General features: G+C 49.3%; 1 protein-coding gene across 1 annotated transcript; it reads right to left on the minus strand.

The window, feature by feature from the left end:
• Positions 1–7,157: 7,157 nt before the first annotated feature.
• On the minus strand, positions 7,158–9,079 carry RXFP3 (relaxin family peptide receptor 3). The gene is made up of 3 exons (XM_068990525.1): positions 8,971–9,079; positions 8,610–8,722; positions 7,158–8,579 (listed from the first exon to the last, which is right to left on the minus strand). Exons 1-3 carry the CDS (start codon positions 9,077–9,079, stop codon positions 7,158–7,160), a joined length of 1,644 nt encoding a protein of 547 aa, XP_068846626.1.
• Positions 9,080–14,766: the final 5,687 nt, after the last annotated feature.

Here is a 14,766-nt window from a genome sequence, read left to right on the forward strand (position 1 = left end):
GTACATTTGGGGTAATATTGAGTTAGCCAAAAAGTTCATTCGAGATTTCTGTAACATCTTACGGAAAAAGCCGAGGGAACTTTATGACACACCCAATACTTCCTACCCCAGAGAGTGGTGACCATTTGTAATACCTAAGCCTTACAGAGTGCTTACCACCATTCTCAGCATTTTACCCATGTTAATACAGCAATCTTGGGTGAAGCTGCTGCTACTGATCTCCATTTTCTAGATGAGGAAACAGAGGCAGAGGTTTATAGTTCTCATCTGAAGCTACACAGCTCCAAAGTGGCAGAGCTGGGCTTTGAACACAGGCACTTGGGCTCTGCTGTTCCCTATAAGAGCAGCACTCAGCCTGGAGGCTGGCCGCTGGTTTGTGCTTGATACATGACAGCCATCATTAATGATTTTTTAAAGGCTCACCATCCTGCTTCCTCAGGTCTAGATCTCCCCATCACCTGTCCTTCATGAGTGTTTTCTATATAATTCCAGATGTGCCTGAGTGGTGCAGAATGATTTGCCCACGTTTCTCCAAGTTAAAACATGTTATGTGGTTCCTTCTCCTGCCTTATCTTAGAGCTGGTTGTGTAATCACTGCCTCAGGTGAATTTCTAAATTATGGAGACCTCCCATGCTGGAAGGGAATTTGGAGACATGAAATGAGCTGCTTTGAGAATAAGGACACAGGGATTAAGGCTGTCTTCTGGCTTCCTGGTGCATAGCAGAATGGACGGTTCAGTAGCATGGCCAGGAGCCTGCAGTGTAGGCTCATTTGGGGAAGGGGTACTGCAAAGGAGAACTGTGCTCAGGGGTTCTTTGGATTCCCTTTCACAAAACTCTTGGGGAATGAGGGGTGCAGGTCCACTCCTACCGTTTGCATTTGCAGGGCCTGGGGGAGAGACCGCTGATGAAGGCCCATCCCCCCTTTTCCCACCCTTATCCCAGTCCAGCACTGTGAGGGCCCCTGTGGGGACCTTGACACCTGCACGTCCATAGCCTTCCCAACTCCCCGTCCTTCACCACACCTGCAAACAGTCACCCTCAGCCTCCCTTCACACCTAAGGGTGCACAGACTCAGCAGTGTCTTCCACCTTCAAGAAGAAAGGACCCACGGAGCCCTTAGAGCCTCAGAGCCATTTAGATGGGGAATTTGACATCTTGCATACCGAAGCATAGTCTAGGGGGTGGAGGAGCAGGGCTCAGGCTCCAGGCAGCTCCGTGGATTCCTTGCTGTGTGGGAAGGGGTACAGGTGGGAGTGGAGGATTGAGCAGCACTCTCTAGTATCAGACCCGGGGTAGGGGTCCTGGCTGCCCAGGTCTGATGGCTCCAGGCTGCAGTTCTCTTGGCTGCCTCCCTTTTAAGAGCCTGATCTCTGCTGCTCTTGGGTTGTGGCAGGGGCAGTGCTAGGGCGTGGGGTGGTATTTCTGGGGTACCCCTGTGGATCTGAGCTCTTCTGGTTGTGTAAGGTGGGGCAGGAGGGGAAGGAGGGCAAGCCTTACACCAGAGTGGTCAGTCCTTCCTTTCCCTGCCCACACTTGCCACCTGCAGAACACACACAGCTTCCTTATTCAGCACCAGGTTCTCTGGGTTCCCACAGTTTATCTCATTTTCTCCAGATTAATTTTTCCAGACTGAGCTGCGCTTTCTCCTCAGACCTCAGTGTGCTGTGGCTCCACTGATCAACCTCTTGAGCCTTGCCTCCCTCCTGTGCACATTGGCACTTATTTTCTGTCTAATCCAGGCCCCCTGCCTTCTATCAGTGTGTGTGTGTGTGTGTGTGTGTGTGTGTGTGTGTGCGTGTGTGTGTGTGTGTGTGTGCTGTTGCTTCAGTCATATCCAACTCTTTGTGACCCCATGGACTGTAGCCCACCAGGCTCCTCTGTCCATGGGATTCTCTAGGCAAGGATACTGGAGTGGTTGCCATGCGTTCTTCCCGGGGATATTCCCCACCCAGGGATCGAACCCCATGTCTTTTGCGTCTCCCGGATTGGCAGGCGGATTCTTTACCACTAGCGCCACCTACTGGAATGAAAGTGAAAAGAAAAGTGAAAGTGAAGTCGCTCAGTGGTGTCAGATTCTTTGCGACCCCACGGACTGTATCTTGCCAGACTCCTCCGCCCATGGGATTTTCCAGGGAAGAATACCGGAGTTGGTTGCCATTTCCTTCCCCCCCAGGGGATCTTCCCGACCCAGGGATCGAACCCTGGTCTCAAGCACCGCAGGCAGACTCTTTACCATCTGAGCCACCACGGACGCCCACTATTGGAATATACACTCACAAATGAAATTATTACATTCACCAGCAAAAAGATTCCATCTTCCCCAGTCTTCCCTACTCCTTCTCCCCTTCACGTTATCCATCCAAGAGCAGCAAGGTCATGACTGACTTAGAAGAGGACCCAGGGAGGACACCTGCTCCCAATCCCACACAGGACCCCTGCCCTGGGCCTAGGACGAGAATGAGCCAGTGCTCTCAGGGGCCCACATGACACAGGAAAGGAAAGGAAAGTGAAGTCGCTCAGTCGTGCCCGACTCTGAGACCCCGTGGGCTGTAGCTTACCAGGCTCCTCTGTCCATGGGATTGGCCAGGCAAGAGTACTGGAGTGGGTTGCCATTTCCTTCCCCAGGGGATCTTCCCGACCCAGGGATCAAACCCGAGCCTCCCATATTGCAGGCAGACGCCTTACCATCTGAGCCACCAGGGAAGCTTTTTCCACATGATAGCACGCAGCCTTAAGAAAGAATCAGCATCCAGCCATCTCTCCTGCCTCACCTGCCTGTTCTTGACCTCTGCAACATTTGGAAATGGAATCATTTGCTGAGTTCAATGTGTATCTTCTGATCATTTCTCCAAGCACTGCTCTCCTGACTAAAGATTTTGAAATGAATGACTGGGTGGGCTGGAAGGGTGAGCTGCAACTGAGAGTCGTCTTCCCTGGACCCCCAAGGAAGTCAAGAGTAGTCATCTGTGGCCAACCACAGGGCATGGTCTTCATTACAAGTGAAGCTCTTTTCAGATGGAACACTGGGTGGGCTATGGGATGGAAAAGGGAGCTAGAGCACACAGATTCTCTCTCTCTCTCTCTCTCACACACACACACTCACACTCACACTCACACTTAAGTAATACTCTACTCCTTGAACTCAACTTCACTGAGATTTGAATGAGCAGATAGAATCCAATTTTAAAAGCCTTTAACCACCTTAAAGGCTTTTAATCTACCAGGGCTTCCCTGTAGCTCAGCTGGTAAAGAATCCACCTGCCATGTGGGAGACACGGGTTCGATCCCTGGGTTGGGAAACCTCTTGGAGAAGGGAAAGGTTCTCACTCCAGTGTTCTGTCCTGGAGCATTCCATGGACTGTATAGTCCATGGGGTCGCAAAGAGTTGGACACAACTGAGCGACTTTCACACTCTGTTAACCACCTTTGGGAACTTAAGTACTTGTTCTTAGTATACCAGTGACATACCCACTCTGGGGCAAAGCTGTCCTGTTCCCAGACAAATAAAGCAAGTGCAGGGACATTTACATTCTTCCTAGAAATCCCAGTAAATCCTGTAAGAGAAAGGGAGGCCATACTGCTTTGCTTCTCCCTCCATACACCTTGCCCTCCAACCTCAAAGCCTTTGATCACTAAATTTCCCCAGCTTCAAATGCCCTAGCTATGCACCTACTCTCTGTCTCAATTGCCAGATTGCCCATCTAAATTGTACTCATATTCCTAAGAAAGTGAAGTGAAAGTGAATGTTGCTCAGTCATGTCTTTGCCACCCCATGGACTATATACAGTCCATGGAATTCTCCAGGCTAGAATACTGGAGTGGGTAGCCTTTCCCTTCTCCAGGGGATCTTCCCAACCCAGAGATCAAACCTAGGTCTCCCACATTGCAGGAAGATTCTTTACCAGCTGAGCCACAAGAGAAGCCCATATTCGTAGGTCCATCTCAAATACTGCTTTGGCCAGGAAGTCTCTGATTCCCCAACAGAATCAAGTTCTCCATCCCTGTATTCCTATAAACAGCATTTCCTTTTAGCCCTTACTATGATATTCAAAAACAAGAAGATCAAACCAATCAGTCCTAAAGGAAATCAACCTAGCATATCCATTGTAAGGACTGATGCTGAAGCTCTAATACTTTGGCCACCTGATGTGAAGAGCTGACTCATTGGAAAAGACCCTGATGCTGGGAAAGATTGAGGGCAGGAGGAGAAGTGGTTGACAGAGGATGAGATGGTTGGATGGCATCGCTGACTCAATGGACATAAGTTTGAGCAAACTTAGGGAGATAGTGAAGGACACGGAGGCCTGGAGTGCTGCAGTTCATGGGATCAAAAAAAGTCTGACACAACTTAGTGACTGAACAGCAACAACATGGCATTTAACTCACTATCCCATAACTCATTTGCCTCATGTACATGGTACTGTCCCCTTCTAAATGTCAGGAATGTGTACATAACCCCAACACTCAAAACAGAGCTAGGCACACAACAAGCATTCAAATAATAATAATAATTTGATGATCCCAACTGGATTTGACCATTTCCTTGTTGATGCTTTTGTCCTTGTGTAGATAGTTTTGGTCTTGGCTCCCTCTAGCCATGTTCTTAGAAGTCCACAGATGTTTGTGAGGGGGACAAGGTGACTCCTTTCATAGAGTTCTTTCCTGAATTCCTTGCCCCCACCCCTTCTGTTTTTCTGGTGCCCATCATACCAGAAGTACACACTTCAACGTACTTTCCTAAAAACCTTGGGCAACCCACACATTGTTTATTGTCAAATTCAAAACAGCAAGTTGCTTAATAAAGAGGATATCTCAGTAAGTGTCGAATATCTCAGTAAGTGTCGAATATCTGTGTAACAGAGATACACTACCATGCTATTATTTGTTCTTTGTAGGTGTTTACGTGTTCATTTACTTTATATTTTGGAGACTTGGGATTATAGTTCAATGTTTATTAGCCCATTGGTTCTCAATATCAGTATCAATAAGTTTTCATCCTAAATGGCAAAGAGAGGCTAATTTGGCTACTTTGAAACAAAAGCATTATTCTGTTTTCTAAAAAAAAGCTACCTTCTTCAAGGCTGCTCAGGAATGGGGAGGTCAAGCAGCTTTTGTGTTTGTGGCAGGGTCTTAATTTTTGTACTGTGTGTGTTACAGAAAGCGAGACAGGAATGCTGGAGCTGTGGAGTTCACATTTTGAACCTTAAATCTCAGACAGTCCTGGAAATTTCCAACAAAATCACAAAGTAATTTATGGTTCAAGAGGCTACAGAAGCAGACACGCTTGTATAGTGATGATTTATGCTATGAAAATAAGCACACCAGTAGGTGCCTGTTTGTGATCTCAAACTAGGTCGCCAAAGAGAAAAACAGCAGCACCTCTGTCAAAACTGGCAGCTGGATGGGTAGATCATTCCATCCGGCCCTCTGAGCAGCCTCAAGAAAGGACTATACTGCTGTGACCAGAACAGAATTGTCATGAGAAATGTGTCACCCTTCAGAAGGTCCCATTAGACTGGGGGTTACGGAAAAATTCTTCATGTGTGTCAACGTGCTGAGCACTCTTTAGAATGAATGGAACTTGGTTAAGGTAGAGTCCCGTGGGAATTCTGATTCTTGCCTTCTTTCCTCAGTGTTATGAGCAATAAGAAACCCCACACCTGAAATCCTGGTAATTCACCCAGAACAGACTCTCCCTACTCTTTCCCCTTCGGCACAGAGTTTACTCGAGTCTCCCATTCCCCTTCCTACCCCACAACTCCTCTGGAACGATCAGACTCCAGCTTCAGGGAGTTTGGTTTTTAGGAACCACGTTTCTACAGCATCTTTCAATCTTCTAAGCCCACAAAAAACGCGGCCGAGTCATTCCTCTGCTTGCTGGTCTAGAGCCTCAATCAAACACGCATTCCGATTCCCAAAGAGTGAGAGGGTGAGGCTGCAGAAAAGTCTCTACTCCCCGTAGCGTGTCTCCTTAGACCTGTTCAAATTGCTCCAGGGCACAGCTCACCTGCAGTGCATGGACCCGAGCGGACACAGTGTCTCCAGGCACCCGAAGGACTCTCAAGGGAATCCAGACTCCCTGCTTCCAGCGCAGGGCACACTCACTTGCTGTTGGAGTACCCAGAGAGCACGTGCCCCGCCCCCACTTCTCTTTGAGAATCCCAGGGACGGGGGAGCCTGGTGGGCTTCCTTCTATGGGGTCGCCTAGAGTCGGACACGACTGAAGCAACTTAGCAGCAGCAGCAGCAGCAGCAGAGTCAGACACGACTGAAGCGACTTAGCAGCAGCAGCAGCCTGAAGAAGTCGCTCTCTTCAGCCTCTGTAATCTCACTGAGTCCGCTCGCTCTCGCAGGGAAGCCACTCCCCGGCAAAGAGCTCTTCTAGTACACGCGAGCGTTTCGGTTCCGGCGACCCTTGAGCGGTGCAGAGTCCCAGTCCGGCTCCGGGTGTGCGCACTCTCCCCGACCCAAAAGATAAAAGCATACGCCTCATGGGAGGTGGCTCTTTCTCGGTGCATTTCTCCTGCGGGCGGAACAAGATTGTCACTTCTTTCTTTCAACTCCGAAAAAGTTTCCGGGTCCCATACTTTAGGCCTGCCCGCAGCCAAGCAGCAGATCAGACCTTCGCGCCCCGGCTGTCCCAGAACCAGGGCGCAAAGGTTTTGAGGGTGGCTCCCCCGGCTGCGTGCACCTTGAGGAGTTTTTCAAGAGCTGCCAAAAAAAGTTTCTGTAATACATGTGCTCAACTGTGCGCACCATTTGGCTGAGGCCACTTCCTCGCCCCCGAATTACTCTACATTCCGGATGCCTTTCTCCTCCTTCTGGGCGCCCTACACTGCCCAGCCTACACTGCGTAGCCTAAGAGGAGGAAGGGAGTGCGTGTCGAGAGAAGGGGAACGGAGGCCGATGGCTTGGGCCTGTAAGGCTGAGCTCGGCCCCTTTGCCAGCTTGTTTCTCCACCTGGCTTCGCAGCCTCCCCTCTCCGGAGGAGGTCCCCAACCTCTTCTTAGGCTGCTCCTTTGTGCTCCTCTCCATCCTGCTCCCTCCTAAACTCTCGATCCGGAGGCCCCCCTCGCATCCCTTCACCCGCTCTGCTCTTTTCCGTCCAGGAAAAACAGCTTTGCAGTTTGCGCGCACCCTGGAGTTCGGCCCGCGTCAGTAGACCGAGCTGCTGGGCAGCAGGTCGTAGCGCCCGCCGCTGTAGACCACCACGCCAGGCGGGTAGTAGAGCAGGTCGGGCTCCGCGGCTTGGTGGAGAGGCGCCAGGGCCTGCGGTCCCTGGTCCTCCGGCTCAGGCTTGGTGGTGGCGGTGAAAGGGCGCATGCTGGTGAGAGAAGGCGACGCGATGCGCCACAGTAGGTTCTTGAGCGCTTTGCGGAACTCGCGGCGTACGAGGCAGTAGAGGATGGGATTGAGACAGCTGTTCGAGTGCGCCAGGCACACGCTCACGGGGAAAGCGTACACCTGGCACAGGAAGTACTCTTGGCTGAAGGGCACCGCGTTGAACTTGATGAGGATGCTCCAGGTGGTGAGCGCCTGGTTGGGCAGCCAACACAAGAAGAAGGACAGGACCACGATGGTCACTGATTTGGTGACCTTGGAGCGTCTCCGAGCGCTGGCTCCGGCCAGGCCTCCCCCGGCCGCTGAGGCTCCTCCTTCGGTCCCTGCCACGCGGTGGTCGGAGATGAAGCGCACCAGCAGCAGGTAGCACAGGCTGATGATGCCTAGCGGCAGCACGAAGCCCAGCAGCACCTTCTGCAAGTGGTAGAGGCCCAGCCAGAACTGCCTGTCGCGGCCCAGCAACCTGTCGGGGAAGCGCACCAGGCACAGCTCCTCCCCCATCACCTGGACCGTGGTGGAGAAGACAGCGTTGGGCAGCGAGGCCAGCGCGGCGGAGGCCCAGATCATCGCGCACAGTGCTTTGACGGAGAAGCAGCAGCTGTCCCCCAGGCTCCGGCCGCAGCAGTCGCCCCGGCCGTACCCTCGGGTCCGGTGGCTCTTAAGAGCCGAGGCCACCGAGTGGTAGCGCGCCACGCTCATGGAGGTGAGAAAGAAAACGCTGGCATACATGTTCATGGACGTCACTATGGATACGATCTTACACATGGCCTTGCCGAAGGGCCATTTGAAGTCAAGGGCGTTTTCCACGGCCCAGAAGGGCAGAGTGAGCACGAACTGGAAGTCCGTCAGCGCCAGGTTGGTGACGAAGAGGTTGATGGAGGACTTGCGCCAGGCCTGCTTGCTCTTCATCAGATAGAGCACCAGCAGGTTGCCGGTCAGCCCCAGCGCGCAAACCACCCAGTACACCACGCTGACGAGGATGCGCACCCGGGCCTCGGGGTCCGCGCTCTCCGCCCCGCCACCGCTCGGGGGGTGCCCCGGCGCCGCGCCGTCAGGCAACTCCAGCCCCAGCTCCCACCACAAGTCCTGGAGCTGCAGCGACGCGTTGCCGCTGAAGTTAGCCGCCTGCAGAAGGTCCGGGACCCGACCGAAGAGTTCTGTGAGCTCGTCCCCGCCAGCTGCCTTATTCATGGTGGCTGGCGCGGCTGCCGCGGCCACCTGCCCGCGCTGGTGCCTCTAGGTCATGTTTCGGGAGATAGTTCCTACGGGGAGTCCGGCTCTTCCGGGGTTCCGGCGCGCGCGGGGGCTTGCAAAGTAGCTGTGGAAGAGAACGCCCAGGAACAGGGCGCCAGGCGCGTCCCCGGCGCGCGGAGCTTGGCCTTGGGCGTGAAAATGGGCGCCGAGCGTCGGTTCTGGAGGGGTATTCTAGAGTAGAGACGCACAGCTCCCAAGGCGAGCGAACGGCGTCGAAAGGTTGTCCGGCCAAGGCTGGTGTCTGCGGGTCTCTACTGTAAAGACTCAGATTTTTTTTGCCCCCAGCGTTTCCTGCTGTCACTTGGGCACTAGCGCGTTCCCTCCCTGCAGATCCAGACCGCTCCTGGGGACCCGCTCTTTCCCATTCAAATACCTTTGTAGGTTTCCCCCGCAGCTGCTCCGACGAGGTTTCTGAAGAGAGTTCTGTCTACCTCGCTGAAACTCTCTGGAGGGCTTTCGATGCCGGCCTCACTGCCTCGCATCTCCGTCTCTCCGCTGCTGTCGACTCGCAGTGAGTTGCTAGCCTCGTTGCCGCGAGTTGTATTTCCACCCGCACAGCCGAGGCTGCGGGCTTCCGAAGAGCATGCGTAACCCCAGCGCCAGGAGAGGGGGCGCTTTCCGAGGTGCTGAACTTCGTCGCACGCGCCGCGCCGCGGGGCCAGTCTCCCTTTTCAGTTTCAAAAGGTCGTAAAGCCCTTTATTTCCCTCTGTTGCTGGAGAAAGTCGGCTTTGATTTGCGATCGCTTTTCCTTCCTCATCCCCCAACATAATTATGATAATTTTTTTCTTTCTCACTTCCAAATGCACAGTCTTCTGCCCATTTTTCTTGTTTTAAAACAACAATAGTTGTCTCTTTTCATGCCCATACAATAAATCAGATGGTGGGCTCTTACTGAATACCCAAACGCCAGCTCCACTTCCCCTTACTAATAGATGACCACTGTAATTGGCGTCTGTTGTTGTCAGGATTTTCAAAGCGTCTTCACGTAACAGAACTCTGGGTTCAGGTGTTGGTATCTGCTTTGGTGTATTCTGAGAACTGAAGCTAAGCCTCACAGGCACTAGATGCTTAGCTCTCAGCCCACAGCTCTTTAACAGATTGTTTACTCACATTCAACCACACTCTCTTTACTCTGATGCAGTTGGAAAAGAGGTTTTCATAGGGCTGTTTTTGGCACCAGTACCCATACTACTATTATAATCAGAAGTCTTAACCAGGTGTTGTTTGCTTGTTTGTTTGCTTCAGACCAATGGAAGTAAATTTGAAGGACTCTTCTAAGTTCCTTTGGGCAAAGGGAATCAATATAAACCATTTGAGTCACTTCTTAAGTTGCAGTTTAAGTGCCAGATCAACTGCTCTGGTGTAAAATGTACGCTTCTTAGGAAACACTTAAGAAATTTGAAATGTTTTTCTCATTGTGCTGGACTAAACTGAAACAAAAGTTTATTAAACGTAATTGTCCTCACTCTTGCAGAGCGCCTGACTTTACTTACAGAGATAAAAAGGTTGCGACTTTAAAGCAGAGACAGAAAAGCATACTGAAAAAGAAGCATGGTATAGCTCAGTTGGTAATGAATCTGCCTGCAATGCAGGAGACTCCGGTTCGATTCCTGTGCTGGGAAGCTCCTCTGGAGAAGGGAAAGGCTACCCACTCCAGCATTCTGGCGTGGAGAATTCCATGGATTGTTTGGTTCATGGGGTCGCAAAGAGTCGAAGACGACTGAGGGACTTGCACTTCACTTCATGCAAAACAAACGAAGAGAAAAGGAAATATCTTGATTCCAAAACCAGAACACAGTTCCAGAGAACACCTTCACTATAGTCTCGATATTGCTCCGTTTATCCGCTAGGGGGCGCGAGAGTTTTAATAAAAACAAGTGTTAGTTGTTCGGTTGTGTCCGACTCAGCAACTGCATGGACTGTAGCAACTCCGTGGACTGTAGCCCGCCAGGCTCCTCTGTCCAAGGGATTTCCCAGGCAAAACTACTGGAAAGGGCTGCCATTCCCTTCTCCAGGGGATCTTTTCGAACCAGGGATCGAACCTCAATCTCTTGCATCTCCTACATTGCGGCCGGATTATTTACCACTGAGCCACCAGGGAAAGCAGAAACCAAGGCAAACCACTTCCTTTGAGAAGCTGTAATCTGAAGAAGCTCAGCCCTTCTCTGAACCAATATGACGCACAAGTTGCTTCTGTGTACACCTCTTATCCCTGTGTAAGTAGCCTCTTGTTCAAGCTCAGTTCTCACTCCAATTTTTGCTAGCTTTTTCTCCATCAAATTTTTCTTTCTCCTTTAGTTAAAAAAGTTTAAAAATAATTCAAGGTGCTGTTGAAAAACAAGGAAGCCTAGAGTATACCCTGAGAGCCCTTTGCCTCAGTTTCCTCCTGTGTACATGGGAGGAATTGTGGTTTTCAAATATTCTGAGGATAAGTACTGAGCAGGTGACATCTGAGTTGGGTGTGGGAGGGTTGGGTGGGGAGGGGGAGCTTCCTAAAATATAAGTTGCAGCTCTCCTCCCAGCCCCATGTGGTCACAGAGATTCTTATTCTCCGAATTGGAGTTGGAAAGGGGCCCAACAGTCTATACGTTAAAACATTCTTCCAGGTTTGATACTAATTTTCCCCCACATTTGGGAATATTTGGATTAATTTTTATTCGTTCTCTAAGCTCTCCATGTGAAAACATTTAAGTCCCAAAGAAATCTTAATTTTCAGTGTTGGTTGATCACACACTAGGATTGGAAGCAAAGAAAGAAAAGGGGGTCTTGCTGAATTCCTTCATAATCACATTTAGACCCAACAATGACATTTCCTTCATTGTAGGATGGGGGCAACAGGTGCTCCTGAGATCTGCCAGGCCTTAAGTACTTGGCCGGCAAGACAGACTGAGGCCCCAGGAGAGGCTACTCCCAAGTGCGACTCCCAGAGAACGCTGCTGGAGTGCTTCTGAGCCTAGAATGCTCTTCATTTCCAAATCTGTGTTCTCTGAAAATAAAGTACAGGTTGTGTGCAGGAATTTATAGTATCACTTAGGTAAGTCTGTGTTATGGAAGCAAGACAGTCTCTTTTCAAATAAGTTCTTTTTCAATATGGGTTGAACTTTAAGATATTTTAGGCCGTATTTCTTAAAATCATGGGCCGTGTTTTCTTCAGACAGCATCTAATATGTTCAAAGAGAGAGGCAAATCAGTTATAGCCAAATATCATTTAGGTATACTGTTAAATATTACCAAAATCTTCCCATAAAAATTCCTAATGGAAAATTTGGAAAACTGACAAATTTTCAAAGTGTATGTAGATTTATAAGGGTCAACCCTGTGGAAAAATTAAAAGAGGGGCTTTTTTAGTTGTCTGCTTTTAATAAACCAGCTATGCTTCCTTCCCTTGCCCCATGAGTCTAATTGTTAAATTTTATTGCTGTGAATCCACAAGTCAGTGTCTTTGCTTAAAAATGTTCTTATGAAAGTTCTTCCTCTATTCTCATCTCTCTCTGCCCCAAATTCAACATATTTCGATGTTACTTGTACTGCTTAATATTATTAGTAAAAGATTACTGTTTCGGGGAAGCTTTCTGAATTCTCTGAAAAATAGGTATTGATCCTTTCCCCTCTCGAGTATCTTTGAGCCCTCTATCAGCACATCTCTTAAGGCATGCCTCCGATCAAGGAGTGCTGTGGCTCTTTCTGAATATTTCAAGTTTCAGTCTTGCAGAGCAGGATGTGTATCGTTGCTGTTTGCCCTTAGCGCTGAGCCCAGGCTTTTCACATGTATGAGCACAGGACACATTTATAGACTGGACTCTGCATTCAGATGCAATCTTCCTACTAAGGCAGTGCCTTTAAAAGATAACTTAGAAGTTTTTCTTAACTATCCACTCCTATAGAATATCCAAGTCTAACTCCAGGATAATTGATTTATTTAAAATATGTTTCATTTTTTCCTACGCTATGTGAGTGTGAAAAGTGAAGTCACTCAGTCGTGTCTGACTCTTTCTGACCCCATGGACTGTAGCCTACCAGGCTCCCCTGTCCATGGGATTTTCCAGGCAATAGTACTGGAGTGAATTGCCATTTCCTTCTCCAGGGGATCTTCCCCACCCAGGGGTCGAACCCGGGTCTCCCGCATTGTAGACAGGCGCTTTACCGTCTGAGCCACCAGGGAGAGGAGGAGATGTGAGTATGAATATATCCCCAAATTTTCTCTGTCTTAAGAGTATTAATGAATGTGTTGTCAATGAGGTGCATGTGTGTGTGCTCAGTTGTGTCCGACTCTTTGGGCCCCCCATGGACTGTAGCCCATCAGGCTCCTCTATCCATGGAATTTTTCAAGCAAGAATACTGGATCAGGTTGCCATTTCCTTCTCCAAGGGATCTTCTCAACTCAGGGACTGAACCCATTTCTCCTGTGTCTCCTGCACTGCAGGCAGATTCTTTACCCGCTGAGCCACTGGGGAAGCCTAAGCTATACCTCCATCTATAAAGCCACCTGCATACTAAAGCCACTTAAAAATACTGATGCTGAGGACTTCCCTGGTGGTCCAGTGGTTAAGAATCCACCTGCCAATGCAGGGGACATGGGTTCAATCCCCAGTCTGGGAAGATTCCACATGCCCTGGAGCAACTAAGCCCATGCTTAGGTTCACAGCTACCAAGACTATGTGCCACAATTACTGAAACCCTTGCGCCTGGAGCCCGTGGGGCACAGCAAGAGAAGCCAACACAATGGGAAGCCCTTGCACCACAGCAGAGAGTAGCCCCACTTGCCACGACTAGAGAAAGCCTGCACACAGCACTGGAGACCTAAAGCAGCCAAAAAATAAAATTAATTACAAAATATTGATGCTGAGTGCTGCCCTTACACCAATAAAATGGGAATCATTTGTTAAGAGCAAGATCTGTAGTTCTATAGGGCTTATTATAAAAAAATTGCAGCTCCCTTGCAGCTGGGCCCTCCATATTTCTTCTGCCCAGAGGCACATTCAAATCTTTTGATTCGTTTGCTATGTACTGCATAATTCTGATTGACATGCTGGTATTGCTACTTTATTTTTTTCATTTTAGGCATGCACTTTTTACTCATTACCATGGACAGTGAAAGTTTAGCTTTTTTTCTGACACACACTGTCCTTGTAGTTCTGCCAGCCTTCTGACACCTTCCAATATTGTTGTATTATACTTTTGAAAGATCCCTCCCCAGCATTTACACTGCAATGACCATGCAAACATTAACAACTGAGCCATAGAGTATATGAGAGCTATTCTTTCCTTTCATAGCTTTCTGTCTCCAATGGAATTAATAATTATCTTTGTTACTTTGGTAGGAAAGACCAAGTCAAAGCTACTAGAACTGCTTCTTCCTACCGAAATACTAAACCAAAGTCATGCTACCAACCTGAAGAAATCTTTTAGAAATTAGCATCCTCAAGAATTTCAAAGATGTAGAGTTTGAAGTGAAGCAGCAGCCATTCCCATATAGTACAGTAGGCACTGCTGTGTCTTGCCCACATTTTCAGTGACCTACTGGCTCACCCTGTTGCCCTTGATCAGCAGCTGTGGTCACGGCTCCTGTAGTGCCCACAAGATCTCTTCCTTCTGCTTGTTTGAGTTCCAGGCCAGGCAAGTATGCAGCTCCATGCCAAAAGTCATCAACTTTCTGCACATCCTCTGCCTTGGAGGCAGAGACAGATGTGGATTCAAGTTTGTCTACATGGGTTCCAGCAGAAGAATATTCTTTAAAAGGAAAACACCAGGATAATATGTCTGCCCGTGGTTGGAAGTTCTCTTACTCCAACTCTAAAGAAGGGTTGGCCAACAGATTTAGGCAGATTGTTCCAGCAGGCAAAGAGCAAAAAGTCAAAAGTTGCCTCTGGATGGGAGACCATGCTGGCGGGAATGGCACCGGAGACCAGGGTAGGCAAGAGTCAGATCAGTCTGGGATGCCATGAGTGAGAGTCCAAATTTCATTCCAAACTCAACACGAAATTACTGGAGGGATTTGTGTAGGTGTAGTGGATGTTGTCAGTGCCCTGCCCATCTCCCCTTGGCACATACCAGTTCCCTATTTGCCAACTTGACAAGTACTTGAAAGTATCAGCTCCTGTGATTTCCCTAGTGGCCTTTCTTTGAAGCTGCTTTGCTTGTTTGTGGGGCAACCTACAGTAGTGGAGA

This window comes from Capricornis sumatraensis, chromosome 18 (assembly GCF_032405125.1).
Source record: "Capricornis sumatraensis isolate serow.1 chromosome 18, serow.2, whole genome shotgun sequence".
In the NCBI taxonomy this organism is placed as follows: domain Eukaryota; kingdom Metazoa; phylum Chordata; class Mammalia; order Artiodactyla; family Bovidae; genus Capricornis; species Capricornis sumatraensis.